Raw genomic sequence first — 20,645 nt, 5'->3', positions numbered from 1 at the left:
GTGACAACTTCTGGACCTTGTATTCCAGGAGGCTCATGGCTAGCAGTAAGGATAGCTCACTGCTATTTGGGTCCAGCATTTCAATATAACATCTCAAAAGGCAGTTAGGCTGCGTTGCTGTTGTCCATAATTCCACTTCCTGAAAAGTATTTCTGAGGACATGATTTCTCTATTATACCCTGAAAGATCACAGGATAAAAACTAAACATTTCCAACTCAAGAAGAATGAAATTTAACCCTTTCTCTGCTACTCCTGCCTCCTGTTGTGCTAGATACATCACCTAATTTCATCCTCTGAGGACTTCCAGTTGATGCTCCTGGATGGCAAACTCAGACTTACTGTTGGATTCGGCAGACAGGAATGTCTTAAATCCCAGCACATATCAGGAAGCAGTGAATACCCAAGCAAATCTGAGACTAGGGAATCCCCCCCTACTCCCAGCCCAGATTTGAAGATGAACTGCTAGTCGTCTCATGAAAGAGGGTGTCCAGTGTGGGGAAACACCAAAAAATGTAGCAAGTCTTACTTAAATCTGGAGGCTGGCATAAACATAACCCTTCAGTGTATAAATGGTACCTGTCAGAATGTTCTGAAAATTGTTTTCAGAGTTACATTTCACATACCTATTTAAAAGAAGGAGATTTATATGGGCATACTTCTTATTAAATGAAAACTTGCTACAGTGGGACAAGACACAAAGTAGTAAGAGACAGCAAATTATCTCTCCTTGTTCATCATAGCATTGCTTTTTAGGGATTTGCATTTTTTTTTCACTGAATGCAACAATATTGGGTTCAAATTTATAAACAGATTTTTTTCTCCACAGACAGAAGAGTAACACTAACTTCTTTAGTGTCATGACAGATTATACTTTAAGAAACATAATTATCATGACAGTGATATCATGGTGCATTGGAAAGTAAAATCATAGTGCTGTCAAAGCCTGTTTCTGTTTACTGTACATTCTTGGATTTTAGGGTGGAATTTGAACTGAGACATGATGGAGAATAAGCTAGTCCCCAAAGGCTATATAAGATTTCCAAGTATTTTTCAAAGGATGATTTAAAATCTTTGTGACAGGAAAGGAAATGAAATCTTAATATCAGAGAACAAAGGGTAACAAACACTCTGAAAAGGAGAGATGATCAAATAAAATGCAACTGAAAAAAAAAGAAAATTTGGAAATGGAGTGATTACAACGAAATGTACTGAGATGAAATGAGGTGCAGTGAAAAGGACTGAAAGTTGCCAAAATTATTCACATTGAATCCCGAAATCAGGGAAGAAAGGTAAACAAAGAGACAGGAGAAGAAATTGAAGAAATGAAATGCTAAAAAAAAAAAGAGAAAATTCTGAAACAAAGTGAAAGCAATAAAAGTGGATGGGATGACATGAAGTGCAGTGAAATGGACTGAAGCTTGCTCAATTGATCCTCATCGAAATTGCAAAATTTCTTTTCCTTTCCTGAAAAGAGCAAAGCATTTAGTCTCAAATATTTAAAAAAATCATCTAATGCTCACCTATCTCTAGAAGACTAATCTGACTTTACCTGAGCAGCAAATAGTCACATTTTTGAAAATCAAGCCTTACCTAATAAAGCCTGGCCTTACCTTATAAAGCCATTTATAATCAGGATCAATCCTACTGGACGTTAAGGAGAAAAGGAAATGTAAGGCATCATACAGAAATTCAGCATGTATAGTATGGATTGCAGAAAGACAAGGAAATTCCAATCAGGCTTGCTGAATACAGTATTAAATTTGCATTTTCAGAATAGACTGGGGCAGTCAGATACCCAGTTTCACTTCGACAAATACACAGTTAAATGTGAAAGGATGTTTCATAAGAAAAAAGTATCTTAAAGCAGTGATTCAAATGTATGACTGCCTAACACTTCAGTAAGCGAATGCTTTAAATTTTTTAAATTAACATCAATGTTTCCATCCCCTCTCATGTTTCCATCCTCTTTTATAGGCCATGTGTTTTCAGCCTGCCATGTAAAGCAGTTACTTCGTTATCTGTGAATTAAGCTGGAGAAACAATACCAGTATTCATCACACAAGAACTGAAAACAACTATTTCAATATTGTTATGTGTGCATGAGACTTGCAGCTGGGTTTTAAAATAATAACGGCTGTATTTACACGTCTCCGTCTTTTTATAGGTATTACTTTGACACAGCAATGTAGGTATTCCCAGCGATGAAGAAATGGCAGAGAACCTCACCAGGACAGAGGGAGAGTCCATGCTTCTGTGTCAGAGAGATGAAGGCCCTTCAGTTATGTAAGGAGGAAGGTGGCAGAGAGGGGAACATTCTTTGCAGGGTAGTCCTGTGGGTCGAAGGCCTTCTGGATTATGCGTGGGAAGGAGTCATGAAACAATGTGGAAAAGAATTGTGTCTCGTTTAGGTTAGACAAAAGTTGTTGTATGTTGATCTATTTTATTATACATCACTTGTTCTAAACACACGTACAAACAGCCAATGTTACTGTTCTGAAGGGTATGTCTGTGCTGCTGACAGCTTCTTCCCAGAAGTTGGGCAACTTATTTGCTGCATTCTATTTAGTGTAGTTTTGGGGGCATTTCTATGTTGCACCTCGGTCTTTTGGGGTGCAAAACCACCCAGTTACTTAATCTCAATCAGAAGAATCCACCAGCTTTGCACCAGCACCTGCTGCTTTTGCGTCTCCTTTAATCTGCTTGCCGGTACTCTGAAGTGGCAGCAAGACATCCACAGTGGCCTCCAGTGTACTGTGTGACAGTACAAAGCAAAACAAAGAAGAAATTGGAAGAAAATAGTTTAAAAAATAAAGAGAGGGCAAATCAAAACACAACAATCAGCAAAATGATTTTTTTAAAATAAATCTTACAATTCATTGATGAAAGCATATGCTAGCTAGTGGCGCGAACATGCAAAAATACAACTGTGACGTTTTGCTGAAAAAACAGAGCTACATAACAACATAGCAAATATTAACCTGCCAACTGCTAACCAGTGAAAATCAGTTTAAAACAGGTTGTAGAAATACTTGCTTTCATGACTGAATAGCAGGATTTCTGGGGGACTTCAGTGAGAGATCAATACTGAAAATGAGAAGCTTGGTATTTCACCAATGAATTGTGATAACGTTTCAGAAAAGGCTAGGATCCGGTGTTGAACAAAAGTAAAGACTAAGCAGCTGTGATAGATGGGTGATATTTTGCTGAAGCCAAAAGGTTACTAAGTTAAATAATGAAAGTTATTGGTTCTTTGTGTTGTTTTTGGTTTCGATCTGTTCTGGTGGGTTTCTTGGGAGCTGCTGTGAACCGGGAGAGGGGCGGGGTTGAAGATTTGACTGAGAGGGAGGTGGGATGACAGGGGGGTGACAGAGTAGTAGGCGGTCGGGAGAGGATGTAAGTTCCCGAGCGCCCAATGGGAAAGGGGACAGGGACCGCCGGCCGGGAAAGGGTATAAAATGTAGCCGCTTTGGGTGTGTGTGTGCTCGGCTCCGGGGAGGGAGACACACACCCGACTCCGCTGACTCGTAACTAAAAAACAGTTTGCTTTTACTTCGACGACTTTGTTCTCATTAAATTGTATCAAAAAGTTAGCTCACTTCTAAAACAGCTATGGAACTTCCAGGGCTACAGTGCAGGGAAGGAAGGGTGGTTTTCAATGCGGGCCTTCCGCAGAACAGTTTGCCAGTTATACGTAACATTAATCTGGGGGCAGCTGGGTAAAACATAATCGGATATACTGGAAGTGTGATGTCATGATTTGATGGTTTTGTGATGGGGGTCGTGTAAAAACAGAAAGACAGAGAATTATGTCCCGAATTATTAAAAAAAAATTGACTCGTCGGTCCCGACTCTCCCGACCCGCTCCTGCCGCTCCTGGCCGCCGCCCCAGGCCCGCCGCCCCGCCCTTCCGCGGGGGCGGAGTGATCTCCGGCGGGGGCGGCATGGCGGTGTCCGGCGGGCAGCGGGGGCCGCGCCTGGACCTGTGGGGGCACCTGCGGCCGCTGCGGCAGGAGGCAGCGGGCGACGAGGAGGAGAGCGACGAGGACTTCGAGGAGGAGCCGCTCCTGGCGGAGGATGCGCTCCTGGAGGCCGCCGGGCAGGAGCTGTCGGCCGCGCTGCCCCCGCGCCGCGCCGGTGAGGGGCGGCGGGAGCGGGGCCGGGCGGGCTGCGGTGCCCTCCCTGCACGGGGCCGGGGCTCCGCGCAGGGCGCCGGGGGAAGCGAGCGGGGGGCCCGGCCCTGCGGGAATGGCGGCGCTCGGGCCCAGGCCCGCCCGCCCGGGCGCGGCGCTTTCCACGTGGGAAAGGTCCCAGCTCCGCCCTTCCCCGCTGTCTGAATTGATCACAAGCGGAGGGACAGGGAACCGAAGTAGGTTATGGACAGGTAGTGGAAGGGAAGTGTGATCTGTGCTTTTCTACGGGCACAGGATTGCAACAATAAGAAAACGCAAGGTTTTCCCATTCAAGCTAAGTTTACACAAAAAAGCACATTTTTTTCTTTTATGACAGATGAGAGTGTTGATACTTGGTGTTAATGATTCCCTACTTTCTACTTAGAGCTTAGAAAAGTCGGTGAAGTTGGAGCAACCTCTGCCTAAGAAATATTTTATCTGCAAGTTATTTTTAAAATGGCTAAACTGAGCTAAATAACCAGGGAGAAATACATAAGTTCTTACAGACCTAAGAGCTGCACGGGTGAGGAAGAGGTCCTGCTTATCATAGGTGCCCACTTTGTTCTGGTCATAGCAATGAGTCCCCAGTTGTCGATCAGGGAACGGTGTATTATTTTTTTGAAGGCAAAGAGGAGGCAAACTAGGTCATATAAAATGTTAAGAATGTATTATATTAATTCTTCATAATTTTGGTGGTTTCAGTTGCAGGAAATATTTGGCATACAAATGTATCTGAAGATTTTGCAGGCATTGTGATAGAATATTTTGCAATAAAACTGTGTAAAATTCAGTTGTAAACTTGAGTTGGCATAAACAGTAAACCATAATATTAAACCGTGTGTATTTAATTGGCTTAATAAATTCATAGGTAAGATTTATTCCTGATACTTAGAGAAGGAGTTTTAGTGCTTGTTTCTGAGATTGGTTTCACTTTTGTTTTTAAATACTAGTGGAGAGACTGGCATCAGGAGTTTATGAAAACCCCTGCTTTACTTACTACTGCAACTTACAGAAAAGACAAAAACAAGTGTTGAACAAACAAAACCTCTTTTAATCAACACAAACTTTTAATTTTTATGACTGTCAATTAACATTTGATTTGTTTTTCTTTTTAATGATTCAGTTATTATACAGGAATGTGGCACCAAAAAGGAGTATGAAGTAGTTGGACGTTTTCCATTAGTTGACCCTTGGTGGAAAGTTAATGTTAAAGCTAAAAAAATGGGGTCAAAGTACTTTGTGCAAGGATATCCATCGTATTTTCTGCAGACTGATGTAGAAGAAAACAACCGACAAGTATTTTCACTCTTTCTTAAGGAATGTGATGTTCCTGAAAGTTGGAAAGAAAAATTTTTTGCTTGGCTTCCTATGGAGTCAGTGCTGAGTTTTAGAAATCTGGAAGAAAAACTAAAACAGTTCCAAGTTTCACAGTTACAGCCAAGGAGGATCCAAAGAGATACCAAGGATTATGACATCTTCTATTATGTTTCAAAATCATGTAGGTATATCCTATGCTATTTTAATTGTTTTATAAGCTAAGGAGTTCTGTCTTATATACTGTGTTCAGACTAATGTGTATTCATATGAAATGTATATTCAAGCGAATTTTGAATGTAAAATGATTCTTTTATTTTAAAATATTTCAGGTTAGTAGGACAACTGATCAGTTAGAAATGGACATACAGAAGGACTTTCCTGAATTCTGTAGGCTTACTAAATAGAATTGTCTGTGCTAGGGATGCTCCATCCCTGGAAGTGTTCAAGGCCAGGCTGGATGGGGCTCTGAGCAACCTGGTCTAGTGAAAGGTGTCCCTGCCAGTGGCAGGGGTATGGAACTAGTTGATCTTTAAGGTCACTTCCAATCCAAACGATTTTATGCTTCTGTGATTCTACGATCCAAAGACACTGGTGCTTCCTATAGTTTATTCAGCTATAACAAGGCTTATTGAAAAATGGGGTCAGCACTACTTAAGCATGGTGGTGATGGCTTTTTAGGACTGGCATGTGTTCAAAAGTAGTATAGGTGCTTCTTGTAGTACAGGGATGAGAGAAGGAGTTCAGCATAGTCCAAATAGACTATCTAGGTGTGTTTGAATCCCACCTGTCGGCAGATTAGTATGGCTGGGAGCAGACTGTGGAAGCACTGGAGTGTCTCCACATGGAGATAGTTCAGGACTGCTGAGGATGCTGTTGTGGGCTATGTTGGTGTGGTTGCATGAGTGTGACTACATGAGTGTTAGAGATTGGATCAGGAGTGTGCTTTTGAAGCAGACATGCCCCTTGTCCCCACTGTGATGCAGTCTCTGAGAGTACTGACTGTATTCCTGCTGGATGAAACCCAAGCAATGTGTTCCACTTGCATTCCTGAGGTACTCTGATCTATAATGGGCATTCAGTCTGTGGGACCAGACTTAGCTGGTCTGAAGCAAAACACTGAAATACAAAGGAAGTCAGGATGTCTGAGGTGTGCCCTCAGCATTAGAGCTCTTGTTTTACGCTGATGATCTGTTTCCATAACCTGTACAGACAGGCAGGGTCTATCTGCTGTTACCTGTAAGCAAACAGTTTTCCAGTATTTGGTTTACTGGGCAGTGTCAGGTCAGATGATGGAGGTGACTCTTATGGATGTCAAATTATGTATAAAGGAGAGTTCAGAGCCTCTGCTAGACTTGAAATGACTTTACTTCAAATCCCATGTGTAAGGAGAGGAAAATGTTCAGAGTTCTGTAGGCTTTCAGGCTTTTAGTTCTCTTTTTGTAACGATAGTAAAGTTCCTAACTCTTCTTTCTGGACTTCAAATCTCTTCATGACCACAAAGGGATAGGAATCGATAGTAGTAGGAACACAGATATGGTTTGCTGTGTAAGTTTTAATGGGATATATGGATTGCATTTGGTTGAGGCCTGTCCAGTATGTTCCTGAATCCACAGGGGTAAAGATTTCACAGTGTGCCTACATACTCCCTTCACCCTTGTAGTTGGTGATTTTTTCTAGTGTCTAGCTTTAATTAATTTGCTACATTTTAAACTTTAATCTTTCTCTATCACTGAGCAATATAGACCCTTACCCTATCCCAGTTGCTACTGTTAGTATTGTAAATTTTTTTCATTGTCATAAATTGTTATGGGCTCAAGCAGTTTGTTCTTCAAACCTTTGTGGTATTTTTTGGTGTGTGGAAATATTGTGTATTGTTTATTTACATGTAAATTAAGTACTTGCTTTAAAGGGAAAAGGTTTTATCTTTGTCTTTATGAGGGTAAGAAAAGGTTTTATCTTTGTCTTTATGAGGGTAAGACAGTGATCAGAAAAAGTACTTAACTGAAAAAAATAGTGTTTTAAATATTCCTTAACACTTAATTAAAAATAGCCTATTTTTTCCAAGAGATAAAGCTTTCAAAAGTTTCAGTTTCTTCTGAAATATGTTTTTCTTTCTTCTGAAATTACTTTTTCAAAGCAAAATATAGAGCAAGTCAGTTTCATTATTCCTCTCTCTCTCAGCCCATGACTGGTATAAACAGAGAAAGTGATAACTTAATTTTGGGGTCTTTGAGAAATCCTGTGGAGAGCAGTGTTTTTTTAAGTTCCTCTGCTGATCTGAAACTACACATTTAGAAGCCTCTTTTCTTATTTTGCATTTGAAATGTTTTTCTGTACATCGGTATGAAAATTACTTTTTTAGGTAAGAGGCAGGCATGGTGAGATTTGAACTGACTTTCTACAAAATGCTGTTGACTGTGCAGTTTAAACCAAGTGCATAATACATATTTTCCAAGTGAATACATTTAGGTGCTGGTTTTATGTCATCTGTTTACATTGTTTTTTTCCCAAGGCAGTTCAGGGAAAACAGACTTTTAAAAGAATTTGAAAAGGATTACAAAAAGTAAGAAAATGAGAGAAATTTGTGATGTCTTGGATATAAGGGAGGCAGAAGGATGAAGCCAGAGTCAGTATAAATTGCTTTACAGCTATCTTTGTATATTGCGTAAAACTTCCTCTGTTTATGGTGCGTGCAGTTGCAGGAAAGGCGGTACTGGGAGCTCTGGCTTTTCCGAGGATACTGGAGTTCTTGCCCATTCTTCTGCCACGCCACTTTTGCTGTGTGTTAGATAAGATGTGTTGGCAAAGAAAGGCTGATATGGATGGTGAGGAGGTAGCTGACGAGATGGTAACAAAATTGGATGAGATACTAAAGGATGAGCCATGGAAACTTGGATTCAGCAGGGTAAGTAATGTTACATACGGTAAAAATATGGTGTTTGCTGCATTTGAGGTGCATTAGACTACAGTGCTGTTCTAGTTATGTTCACTTATTAAATGGGCATTTGTAGGGGCTAAGCACAGTTCATTTGGAAATGGATGAAGTACTGGACTCAGTTTTAGCAAAAGGTTTTGTTTTTCCAGTTGGTCTAGAATAAATAAATCTCAGAAGATTTTTGAAAGTGGTTTTGTTAAAATTTGTTTATCTACAAGGGACAGAAAATTAAATGCTTGCGGTAATTGGGCCAAAAGTCAGATAGCTAATTTAAAATCCTCAACTGTTCTCTTCAGTTTTATACCGGTAAATGAGACTTTCTGTTCCTAGTATGTAGAACAGTGTCTGTGCTTTCACAGTAAGGTTGATAAGTTTCTTTGTAAGAGGTCATTGGTACAGTAGTTTGTTTTTTGTAATGGAATTTGCAGTGGTTTCTTACCTTCGTGTTTTCCTTTGCTGCACTTGCCGTGAGCTTTGCTGCTGCACCTCACCTTAGCAGTCCCGTACCTCACGTGGGAGCTACGGCTTAATTGTTCACAAATATGTTTGGTTTTCCCTCTGCTTTAGGCTCCCAGTGCTTTACTGATGGATGTTCTGGCTTGTCTTTAAGAGCTCTGATTTCAGCAGGATAGCCAATAAATTCCAGAGTTTCACATAATTTCCTTTAAAAAGATTTTCCTGATGTCCAATTTGACTATTCCTTGATGCAATACGGACTTGTTGCTCTCTTGCTTCAAGGACCTGCGTTCTCACTGCAGTTTTTTATTGCTTGAAGACTCTCTTTAGCTTTTTCTCTTAAGACTGAGCAAGTGCAATTAATTTTTCTTGCTCACAATAGTTAATCTGTTTCACACATCTCAGTCTTTCACTATTTTGTGGTAGTGTCTGTACAGGTGGTGTATTTCTTGAAGTAACATGTTCAGAATTGGGTACAGTATTCTGGTCAATGGCTTTCCTCTGCTCTGTTTCTACAGTTTGTGTACTTTTACATGAAAATGTGTTATGTGGTGTGCATGAGTTCTCCCTAATAGTCAATTTCTGTGCCAGGCTTTTTAGTTTTAAAGTTTCTGTTTCATACAGAAGGATGACTAAGAGGAATTATCATTCCAGCTTACTTTTAAGTATTTTGCTTTCATGTAGCTTGAAATGCATAACTTCCTATGTTACGAAAAATACATACATACATTTTTGCAAACTTCCACCCTCTGAATTGCAATTTGTATTTACTAGGAGGAATGTTACTCAGCAAGAGGCTAACATCTTCTGAAATAAATATGTTTCATTTTACTCTTTTTGGGGAGAAGATTATGTATAAGGAGTTGAATCTTTCTTACTGTGAGGCAACGTGGGCCGCCTTCTGTCAGTGTGAACATCTCCTCTGGAAGATTCCTGACTTGCAGAAGAATGCATTAATTCTGTATGATCAGCTCAAGACACGCTGTAGACAAATGGGACACACATATGAAGATCAAGATGAATTAGCTCATTTTGTATCCAAACACATGTCCATTGAGCATGTTTGGCAATCTCTTGAATTTTTGAAAGATCAGAGTGTAGTGATTAGGGAGAAAAAGCTGGTGTTTCTGCCTCATCTTTACAAATCGGAAAAAGATATTGCAATGTATGTAGGTGATCTGCTGTCAAACCACACATGGAAACTGGATGTGGACGTGAAAAAGATACTTAGCATTTCTGAGGCATCAAGAGAAACCGTAGATAACAAAATGAATATTAACCAGGCACATGACATGAAGGAAAATACTCCAGACAATCCTAACGGTGAAAATCACTTTCCTGAAAAGGATGTGGGCTCTATGTCTGTTGTCCAAAGTAAAGCAGAGGTGGACGAAGATCAGTTGATTGCTGTGAAAAAAATTTGTTCTAATCCTGTCACAATTGTAAGTGGAAAAGGAGGCTGTGGGAAGAGTACAATAGTTAGCTGCCTTTTTCGTCATTTAAAGCAGATGGAAATAGAAGTGGAAGCTGCTTCTAAGGACTTTGAAGAAGACTTGGATGCATCTGAGGAATGGAATACATTTGATCACCACTGGGAGTCAGAGAATATGTATGCAAAAAAATTTTTGAATGTACTATTCACTGCACCTACAGGGAGGGCAACAAGTCTTTTGAGAGAAAAAACTCAGCTTCCTGCATATACACTGCATCAGGTAAGGTTTGTTTCAGGTTTTGTTTCTTGGTTCTTTTTTTTAAACTAGGTTCTGAAACACCTTTTGACACTGTCCATTCTTGTTTTGGGGAAAAAAAAGCGTGTTATTGAACTTCCCTTATGAAGCATGTAGCCTATTATTGTTACTAATTTTAATGCTTGGGTACAGCTTGTCAGGATCTGAAAGTCAGTGTTATGTTTTGGGGAATCATAAATCAGTCATACATTATTTGCTGTAACTTTGGTTTCTTTACTATTTATATACATCTGAAACTTGTGCCTCTCTAGGGCATCATCTAGGGTTTTTTCACTTTCTCAGTTTTGCGTTTTATTTTAATGAAGACAAAAATAATTTCTAGGTGGTAGAGCTGTTTTCTAGGATCCTGTTGCCTAGCAATCATAACAGCACATACATGAAAAGATCAGTAGCTTGGGGTTGAATAATGAGAGAAATTTCATTTGCACAGTGTTTTCTTAATTACTGTTAGGTATTGTGGAATTTTTTTTTAGAAAAAAGTAGAAAGCAAACTCTTTGTTAATAAACTTAGGTCAAATCTCTTGTTCTAGGTAGCAAAAGGTGCCAAGAAGACACTGGAGGTGTGGAATAACCCATATAAATAGAAATCATAATAACATAAAAAGTACTATTGGCTTATTTTATCTTTGGGACTGGATAGTTAGGTGCCTGTTCCCCTTCCCCATGCAATTTTGGGCATTTATTAATGACAGCAGGTTATAGTAGGAGGTGTTCTGTTACTGAGCAACCTAATGGCTGACCTTGTGTCTTTAACAGTTCCTGCAGAAAAAAAAGACTGTGCTTTTATGTAAGTGTTGATAAGTTTCTCAGCTAGAAACATATTCACTGAGGAGGAAAATAAGACTAAATGGTTGAGTCTTCTGGGTCTTTACAGGTTTAAGGTCAGAATTCCAGGTAATAGCTCTACATACAACATTAGAAGATACCACACTGTCTACTTTTATAAGACAGTTGTTTACAGTTGATTACTGTCAGAGCTTACTTTATTTTTATTTGTTTCTAGATTATCTATAGTTTTAAATCATGGAGGCGGACTGAACAAGCACAGCCGTGGAAGTTTTCTGCAGTTACGGTTCTGATTGTGGATGAAGGAAGTTTGGTGTCTGTACACATTCTTAGTTTAGTTTTAAAACTCTTGTGCGAGCATGCTCAGCTTGCTAAACTTATTATTCTAGGTAAGTGAAACAGCAAATTTAGCATCATGCTATGTTTAATAATACACAGTATACAGTGTAAGTATCAGAGCTCCCACCGAGTCTCTTAAAAACCCCAGAATGTTACACTGTTCTGTACTTGGATACTTCTGCTAATTCTTAACGTCAGATGAGATAGACAAGTTTTCCAGCTGTCAGTATGAAAGTATCAGTATCTCCATTATCTGTTTAACAGTGTTTTCCTCATTCTGACTTCCATGTGGTAGGTTATTACATCTTGCAACTGGAAAACTTTTCTGATTTCCTTAAATCTGAAGGAGCTAATGTTAGCATATTAATCACATGTTAGAAGGGCGTTTTCATGCCATTTTTAATGCTAGGATCATCTTGTTTTAATTCAAAAAGGAAAGCAGAGAAATGTAAAGTCAAATTTTTATGCTTTCTCAGAGGTTTGCTTTTTGACATGCTATTTATGGCATTTGTATTTAAATATGTAGCTTTCAAACTGTGTTTGAATAAGATGTGATCAGTGTCAGTGCTCATCAAGCAGAGGGATTTGCACTTGCTAGTAGAGCATTACTGAGTGAGGAGTATAAAAAAACTGAAACTACACTACAGTTTTATTCCCAAAGTTTCTCAGATTCTTGAAAGTTTTATTTCATGTGAATTGTATTAAGGATGTATGTTACTATGTAGAGGCTTGAAGATTTATTAATTCCAGTGGTGTTTTTTTTTCAAGGCAATTTTCAACAGATGGTACGTTATTCCTTCTCACAAAAACTAATGTGCATTCTGTTTAGGTGATACTAGACAGCTACCAAGCATAGACCCAGGAAACATGTTAGCTGATATCTTTGAGGGTCTAAAATCAAGAGGCTTTTCTGTGGAACTGCGAACTAACCATAGAGCTGAATCGCAACTAATTGTAGATAATGCATCAAGGTAGGTGTCGTGTTCCACTGTGGGGAACTGCAGAGAGTTCTTTCAAAAATGGATGGTCAGGAACGGAATGAAGCCAAACGAGGCAAACACTGTATCTGAGAATCGTTTATTGATAACAAAAAGGAGAAGAAGTTGCCCGTGCGAAAGACGGCTAGAGGAGACAGAAAAGAAAGGAAAATGGAAAAGGACTGGGGGAGAGGAGAGAGAGGAGACAGAGAGAAGAACAGAGCGTTACCCCCAGCAGGGCAGGGCGGTGCTGTCGGTGTCCGGGCGGGGCTGGGGGCTGTGCCGCTGCCTGCCCGCCGCCGGGCCCGCTCTGACCGAGCCTGCGCGGCGCCCGGCGGGGCGCGGCTCTCACGGGCACGGCCCCGGGCACGCGGTGAGCGGGCGCTCGGCCGGGAGGAGCAGGACCCCGGAGAGGGCCGCGGCGACCGCCTGGGCTGGGGCGGCACGGCGGGCACTGACGGCTGGATTGGGACGGCAGGGTTGGGAGCAGGCAGCCCAGGCGAGGACACGGGGCGAAGTGGCAAGGCAGCGGTCAGGGGCACAGGAATGCAGGACGGGTGCGAGGGCAGGAGAGCTAGAAGGCAGGCTGGGGCCAGGGCAAACGAGGGGGAGAGCGAGCAGGAATAGGGAACAGTAGCGAGCCCCAGCGAGCCCTGACGCAGTCAGTTTTTATACCCCCCTGGCCCTCCTAAAGTCTGCCCGAGGACAGGGGACCATTGGTCCGGTCCAGCCTTCCTGTGCCGTCCACTGGTGGAGACCTGACCGGAGAAGCCCCTCCACGGTGTCTCCTACTGCCTGCCTCATGGGTGTTGCCAGGCGAAGCCCTCCCAGGGACAAGGCTGCTTCTGGCTGCCTCCTGCACGTGGCACGCGTGCACCTCTCCCCCACATGCCTCTGACAACCATCGTTGAGGCATAACAAAACTGAATTGGCTCCTCACAGTAGGATATCCTGATGTGTGTATGAAGAATTCTTGCAAGCGTTGCCTGGCCTTTTACTGCAGTTAGCAGTGCATCCGGATTTGACTCTGTAGTACTGCTTCTCTTAGTTTTTTTGGTCCAAATCCGTAACACTGCTTTTAAAAACAAACCCCCAAACCAATAGCAACAAAACCCTATAGATTTTTCCAGAAGTGTATATTGGAAAAAAATGTGTGTACTGGAACACTCTTGAGTTTTACGGGATGTATTTTAGTATCATGCTATCAGATACACTCTGTTGTTTTCAAATGAGTTGTAAATGCACAACTGACTCCATGCCTTCTAAAATGGTTTACAATTGCTCCTCTAAAAAGGAGGTTTTAAAACATTGCTGATAAATGTGACAACAACTAAAACAGACTGAATTGCTTGGACAGTTTAGATGTCAAGGGCCATGACATCAGTTTCTTTCTATTTTTGTCTGTATTAATACCTAGAAACTCTAAATGTTTCCAGTGTTTGCATTACTTCTGTTTTGGAAATAATCTTGTTTCCTATCAGTGCATGATTTCTTTTCTAAACCTCTAACAACAAAATCTAGGTTTTGATGTTAGTTGAATTTGAGAATATTCTGAATATTTGCAGGATGTCCAGAACTACTAAGTGTTTTACAAACATTCTTACTTATTTTTTGGTAACATTTCTGTTTTACTCCATTTTGCTCCCATGGGAAGAACTGTATGGGTAATACTAAGTATCTGCTGCAGTGATGGAGGCTTAAGAGACTAAATTATCAATTTTTTCAATGTGAAATTAAGTATGCTCTGAGGAAAGAGTTTTCAGGGCATGTAGTGTAGATGACAAAAAATTTCTAAGTGACGACCTTCAGGCTGATGCAGATGATGATACACTGGAATTCTTTAACTGGAAATAACTTTCTGGTTTTCCCTCCAATGCTCTGGTCCAGAATCTCTCACCGGCAGCTTCCTGAATTTGATGAGGTGCTGAAAGTTTCTGCTTGGAATGAGGAAATAACAATGCCAAGCCCGGAGAAGAAATTTATTTTTATTGCTTTGGCTGCTGGTGGGAATTTTGACAGTACGTGTGTATAGTCAGTTTATGATCTTGATTCTCCCTTTGGTAAAGCATAGACTATTGTCTGGAACTAAAATTTTGGGAAGATTTTAGTCTGGCTTTGTTTGTGGTATAAATTTAAATGCTACATTAAGAGTTTATCTTCTGCCTTCTTTAAGTGCACACAGCAAGATCCATAAGTGCAAAGAAGGGTCTGTAGAGCTCCAGCTCACCCGTTAGACTTTGAAATGGGGGACAGCTTCCACCACTGTAATTGAATGTGATTGTCTTTTTATATTATAGCTGGAGCTGTCAAACTTTGAAAATTTTTCAGAATTGATTCAGAGGTGAATCATTTGAGTAAAAAGCAACTGTAACAGGATGGTGTCCTGGACAGGAATGTGCTCCCACCTGTAGAATTGAGTTAGGAACATTCTAAGAAGGGATGCCAGTATTTATTTTAAAATGTTTTGGGGTCAGGGCTAGAGCCATTGTTTACTGGGTTTTTTGGCATTTATTGGGTGTAAGTGGCTTGAGTGGCCTCTGTTTTATATGCATCAAGAAGCTTCAAAGGGAACGTGAAAAAAAAATAGGCAGACATTATCACCTTATCTTACTCTAGCAAAACACTCAGCAAACAGAATACTAAAAGTAGATTTCTTCTGTGAAATCCAAGTGTATAGGTCTGTGGCTTGAAAAGATTTCATCTTTACCTCTTTGATGTGCAGTATCAAAACCTTACTTTGCATGAAATAAACTCCATGCAGCTGTTGTTTAATACAACAGCTTTGTGTTTCTAACACAAAGACTTTGTCTCTTTCCATATCACTCTTGTTTCTCAGATTTTAATAGTGGATTAACTACATGATGTTTTCCTGGGTGTTTTGTGGTGTATTTTTGTTTCTTTGGGAGGTGTGTAATTTTGCATGGGAGTTTTTTGGGGGGTTTTTTTGTTTCTTTTTTGTTCTGTTTTAAACAAGTTGAAATGTCATTAAAGCAAGAAATAAGCAAAGGCAATTTCATATTGAATTATATTTTTCTTTTTAAAATTCTGAATATTTTTATGCCTTACCTTTTATGTCTTTTAAAACAGATTTACAAACTGCCATAAAGATTTTACTTAAAAAAGGGCCAGGATTGGAGGACGCCAAACAATCACAATTCATTGCTTTCAGAAGGTAACAGAGTATTCAGGCAGACATGGAAAAAATCCTTGCTAGCAGCCACAATCTAAAAATAGCTGAGTGTGTTGAGTTGGAGAGACTAGCGGCAATAGCATAAAATTACTAGATACTTGGAATACTTATCACTTAAGAAGTGTGGGATGTAGGGCTGTAACACACTTTGAAGAAAGACTGGAAGTTAGTAATCACAGGAGCATGAATAGTATGCATGAAACACTGGAAGGATAAAAATAATGTGCAGTAGTACCAATAGTGCATAAACTTGAGTTCTGCACAACATGGTACTTAGGAAAAAACTCTTCCACCTTTAATTGTGAAGAACCTTTTCTCACTAAGTAAAAAACACCCACTATTTGAAGGTTACCAGTGAGCAAATAAGCAATTTGTGAATGCTGAGTAACTCTGATATCAGTTTTATTTCTCCAGTCTGCATTCAGGTACAATACTGTTATTAGTGATTTTTGTGTATGATTCATCTAGAATATAGGTACTTAATTTGCATTTAAAATTCCAGGTCTTTAAAAAGCAAATAAATCTTCTGGCTATTTTTAATACATCCACAGACAGAAAATAATCTTTCCAGGCTTTAGTTTTTCTTTAGTTTTCTTCTTTATCTTAAAAGCAAGTCTAGCTAATCTAGGTGTACAGTGCAAACACTTTCTGTGGTATTTAGACAAAACTGTTCCTTTACTGCTCTGTTTTCTAAATTCTGAATCAGTAATTGTTCTTAATAGGTGGTGGAAGATCATCAGAGAGAAAAGGGGCTTTTTCCATTATTTATAAATTAATGCTACGTGACATTGCTAGTAATTGTATGCTTTGTATATCATGATTTTTGTTCATGTTCTTGTTTTGTATGCTTTAGGCAAGACTGTGATCTAATAAATGAACTTTGTTGCCAACACTATTCAAATCATTTAACCAGGTAGGCCTTTGTTTTGCATTTTTCCTGTGAACAATCTCATTTTGTTTTTGAAAATGTTATAGCCCGGCCAGCACTGTAAAATAAGATTCTAAAACTTCAGTGTTTCATCTAGATCTGATTATGTTATAAATCATTCATATAATAAACTTCATTTGATGGGTTCTTTAATCTCATTTTGAACAGTGGTAAACTGCCTTTCATTTAAATACACTATGTGAATTCTGAGATTTAAGTTACTACTGAATATTCAAAATTCATATAAAAGCAACATGAAAAAAACTCTCAAGGTTATTTTTTTTTTTTGCCACTATATGATTACTAAATAGATTCTGAAATATTTTTGGAAGCAGGATTTTTGTGCTATGCTATATTACTGTTTTTTACCAAAGGGTTTTACAAAAGTTCAAGACATAAATGTTTGATCTTAACTATTTTGAATATTATTAAGATTTTTAATCTGGGTCAAGTATAGAGAGTGGAAAGAGAAAAAATACTGAGAGATGGTAAATGCACACTTTGTAAATACATTTTTCTCTTTTTCTTTCTCTGACCTAGAGACCATAAGAACCGACTTCTATTTCAAGTGGGGGACAAGATTGCCTGCACACGCAATGTGTATCTCAAGGATCTCTTGGCAGCCTGTGGTGTTGGAGAGGGTCCTAATGGCCATGAATGCAGAAGTGGAGGAACCACACCCACTGCAGAGGCTGATGAGGAGGGCAAAAGACTCTGCAATGGAGATATATTTTTCATAACAGGGGTAAGTCCTTGCTGCAAGAACTTGCGCAAAGAAAACCTGGTGGGAACTGATTCAGTGCTTGCTGAATCCCCAGAACAAAACAATTCACACTTTGTAAGTTTCACCCATAATACATACCTAGTTCTGCTAAACAATCATGTAAAAAGCATGAAAGAGGCAAGGTACAATAGAGAATACAAAAAACTCCAATTCTGGGCATTTTTGTACAGTCTGATTGTATTCAGTGTAAATACATTCTGTAAATACTCAAATGTATTGTAATTGAAATGGATAGTGTTTAATGTAGTCTGAAGAGTAATGTAACAGCATAAGCTTTCCCTGGCAGAAAACCAAGCTGGCCTTAAAATAACAGCAACAAAAAACTGGGTTTTTTGCTGGACTCAGTGAGTTGAGCAGTGAAAGTATCAGTAGTTAGGGTAGGCCCTGAACAGTGGAAACTGCTTTCCTTGAAGGTGGTCAGTGAAAAACAGCAATTTACTTGGTTTCGTGTCTTCTGAAACTCTTTCAATTGGTTGATATTGCAGCTGTTGTAATTTCAGGGAAAGCTAGAATAGGGATGTACAGACTTTGATCCAGCAGCCGATTCAGGCTCACTGCTGAGTGTTGTGCTATTCCTTTAGGATGAAGAAATTGATAAAGAGCACTTCTTGACCATCAGCAGCATGTACGGCTCCACGTTCACTGTGAACTACAAAGCACTGAGGAAGCTGTGTCACATAAAGCATGCCTGGGCCAGAACTATTCACACATTCCAGGTAAAAACACAGCAGCTGTGAGCTGAGCTAGTGCACTGTATTTTCTCATAAAAGAATCAGAAACTTTTCTTGAAACTAGAATTCCTTGAATGCGGGATAGAAAATACTCTTGAGTTTCCCCACTTGTCTCCAACTTCCTCATTCTTGTCTTTTTTTAAACTATTTACTGGAGATCAGACTTTGAAACAGCGTTGTGCCACGTTTCAGGGCTCCGAGGAAAGGACCGTTGTGTACGTGGTTGGCAATGCCGGCTGGCAGCACTGGCAGCACGTGTACACAGCTGTGACCAGGGGCCGCTGCCGCGTCTACATCGTGGCTGAAGAGCTGCACCTCAGGAGAGCAATAAAGAGAAAGAATGTGCCCAGAAAAACACGTTTGCAGAGATTTTTGAGAGAGGCAATTGCAGAAACAAACAACTGTCCCAAACAAATATCCTCTCCCCTGATGAAGTGCTGGCAAAGTCAAGAGCTCGAGACTGAGTCTGTTTCTGTAACTCAAGGTGCTCCTGACCCACCTGAACTTCAGAGTGAGCTCATGACACAGGAAGGGTCATCAGTTCTCAGTAAAGAGCAGACAGGCAGTTTGCTGCAAAGTCCATGTAAAAGACAAATTCCTGCACCTCAGGATGTTACAAAAATACCCCCTGTAAGTATCTCCTTACTGAGAAAGCTTAAACTTTTGCATTCTTTCACTGTGTGTCACCTAGGTGCTGTTACGATTGTTTTATTAATATTTATTTAATAATTTTCAAGTTGACCAGTAATTGGTGAACCAGTCAAATTTGGCAGATGTCTCTGCAGAGTAATACATGGCTATACAGAAAAAAAAAGGTTTCATGTCAATAGCAGTAAACTTACACATCTTTTTACGCACTGGAGTGATCTGTTGGCCAGCTTAGCCTGTATCAGCTTGTTCTGTGCACAAATTGTCAGTATTTAGGTGACCTGCTGTGAAAGATGTATGTAAAATTTAATAATTAAAATTGATTTTGTAAAGTAAAACCTGCTTAAGAGATGCTTTTTTTCCCATTACATTTAATTTCTGAGCTCATGAAGAAAGCCTTTTTTGAAGATGTTAATATATTTTAGGTCTGGTTCAAACTTGGGTAACATTTTTGTTTTGTTTTGACAGACAACAGTAGCAGAATCCCCACTTGGATCTTCCAGACTTAAGAATCTAACTTTGGGACAGCCAATTCCTAAGAAGCTTTTTAAAAGCTAACAGCCAATTATTAACTGTCCTTGGTATGAGCCGTTATTGAACCGCTTCAGGATTTTTGGGATGGAGAAGCTGAGTATGCAGGTGCCTTTCAAAGGCTTTTGTGGGTTTTGCATGTTCTATGAAGAACAGCTTGTTTTACACTGAGCCTCTTCCATTTTCAGTGATCCATTTTTAGTAGAGTCATTGCTGCACTGGTCATTAAAAATCATGTAATTCTTCTGTTTTGATGAAGAATGAACTTACAGGTCTTTGAGGATCCAGATGTTCCCTTAAAAAATACACGAGGATGTATTTTGGTTTAAAGACTCCTAGCTGTCCATATCAAGATGTATCTATCTCCAAATGCTACAGTATTGATGAGATGCTGTTACTGATGTGCCAAAACTACGGTTTCCTCGAGTAAAAAAAACAGTTTACAAAGGGGATGACTTCAGGTTTTTCTAATGTGGCAGATTTGTGGCCATGAAGCTTTGATGGATTACAGATTTTAATCTTGTTACAGACAGAACAAGAAAGTTGCAGTGACATAGAAAACTTTTTCTATAACTTGCTACTGCTGCTTTAGCTAACAGTTCTATGCTGATGATGATCTTGGTAAGAAAAGCAAAACTCTGAATCAGAATTCAGATAACATTCCACCTTCAACGTTCTCACGTGTATTATGGGACTTGCTGCATTGTAATTTTGACATTAATAAATTGAATGTTAAATCAATCATCAGACACACTGTACTAAAATGTGGACAACTGGCTTACCTTTTAACAATTTTTTTTCCACATAATGTAGGAAAAAGTATACCACAAGTATAAAAATGGTATTTTTTGCTAAAACTGGGAAAAATACAAAGTCAAAAAACTCTACCTCATTTTTAATGTCTTTAAATCACTGTTTATTTCAATTTATACAGTTTTTCCATACAAATATTTGCAACAGTTTGAATTTCAAAAAACGTAACATAGACGATAAATATCATGCTATTAAAGTATTAAATTTGTACAAAAATACTTTACAGTTTAATACTTATTTGTTACAAATAAAAATACATATTCAAGTGACTCATGAACCTTGGGGTTTTTGT

General features: G+C 39.5%; 1 protein-coding gene across 4 annotated transcripts; it reads left to right on the top strand.

Moving 5' to 3' along the window:
- The first annotated feature begins 3,915 nt into the window (after window positions 1–3,915).
- HELB (DNA helicase B) lies at window positions 3,916–20,630 on the top strand. Of its 4 annotated transcripts, none has more exons than XM_048302718.1 (13): window positions 3,917–4,135; window positions 5,294–5,668; window positions 8,184–8,392; window positions 9,727–10,590; window positions 11,630–11,801; window positions 12,581–12,722; window positions 14,616–14,746; window positions 15,816–15,900; window positions 16,772–16,831; window positions 17,387–17,591; window positions 18,212–18,346; window positions 18,554–18,991; window positions 19,478–20,630. In XM_048302718.1, exons 1-13 carry the CDS (start codon window positions 3,943–3,945, stop codon window positions 19,565–19,567), a joined length of 3,099 nt encoding a protein of 1,032 aa, XP_048158675.1. In that variant the 5' UTR covers window positions 3,917–3,942; the 3' UTR covers window positions 19,568–20,630. The 4 variants fall into 4 exon arrangements, with proteins under 4 accessions (XP_048158677.1, XP_048158675.1, XP_048158676.1 ...); XM_048302721.1 differs by having other exon boundaries at window positions 3,918–4,135; window positions 5,488–5,668; XM_048302720.1 differs by lacking the exon at window positions 18,554–18,991 and having other exon boundaries at window positions 3,916–4,135.
- The last annotated feature ends 15 nt before the right edge of the window (window positions 20,631–20,645 follow it).

This window comes from Corvus hawaiiensis, chromosome 4 (genome assembly GCF_020740725.1).
Source record: "Corvus hawaiiensis isolate bCorHaw1 chromosome 4, bCorHaw1.pri.cur, whole genome shotgun sequence".
NCBI lineage: Eukaryota > Metazoa > Chordata > Aves > Passeriformes > Corvidae > Corvus > Corvus hawaiiensis.
The sequence above is the reverse complement of the archived record's forward strand: the minus strand, read 5'-3'. Positions and strand labels throughout refer to the sequence as shown.

Bases quoted from the DNA above. Each gene is read 5' to 3' on its own strand.
- HELB (XM_048302718.1), top strand. From the start codon at position 3,943: ATGGCGGTGTCCGGCGGGCAGCGGGGGCCGCGCCTGGACCTGTGGGGG. The intron at 15,901-16,771 runs GTAACAGAGTAT...TGTATGCTTTAG, and splicing joins CAATTCATTGCTTTCAGAAG to GCAAGACTGTGATCTAATAA. The intron at 16,832-17,386 runs GTAGGCCTTTGT...TCTCTGACCTAG, and splicing joins TATTCAAATCATTTAACCAG to AGACCATAAGAACCGACTTC.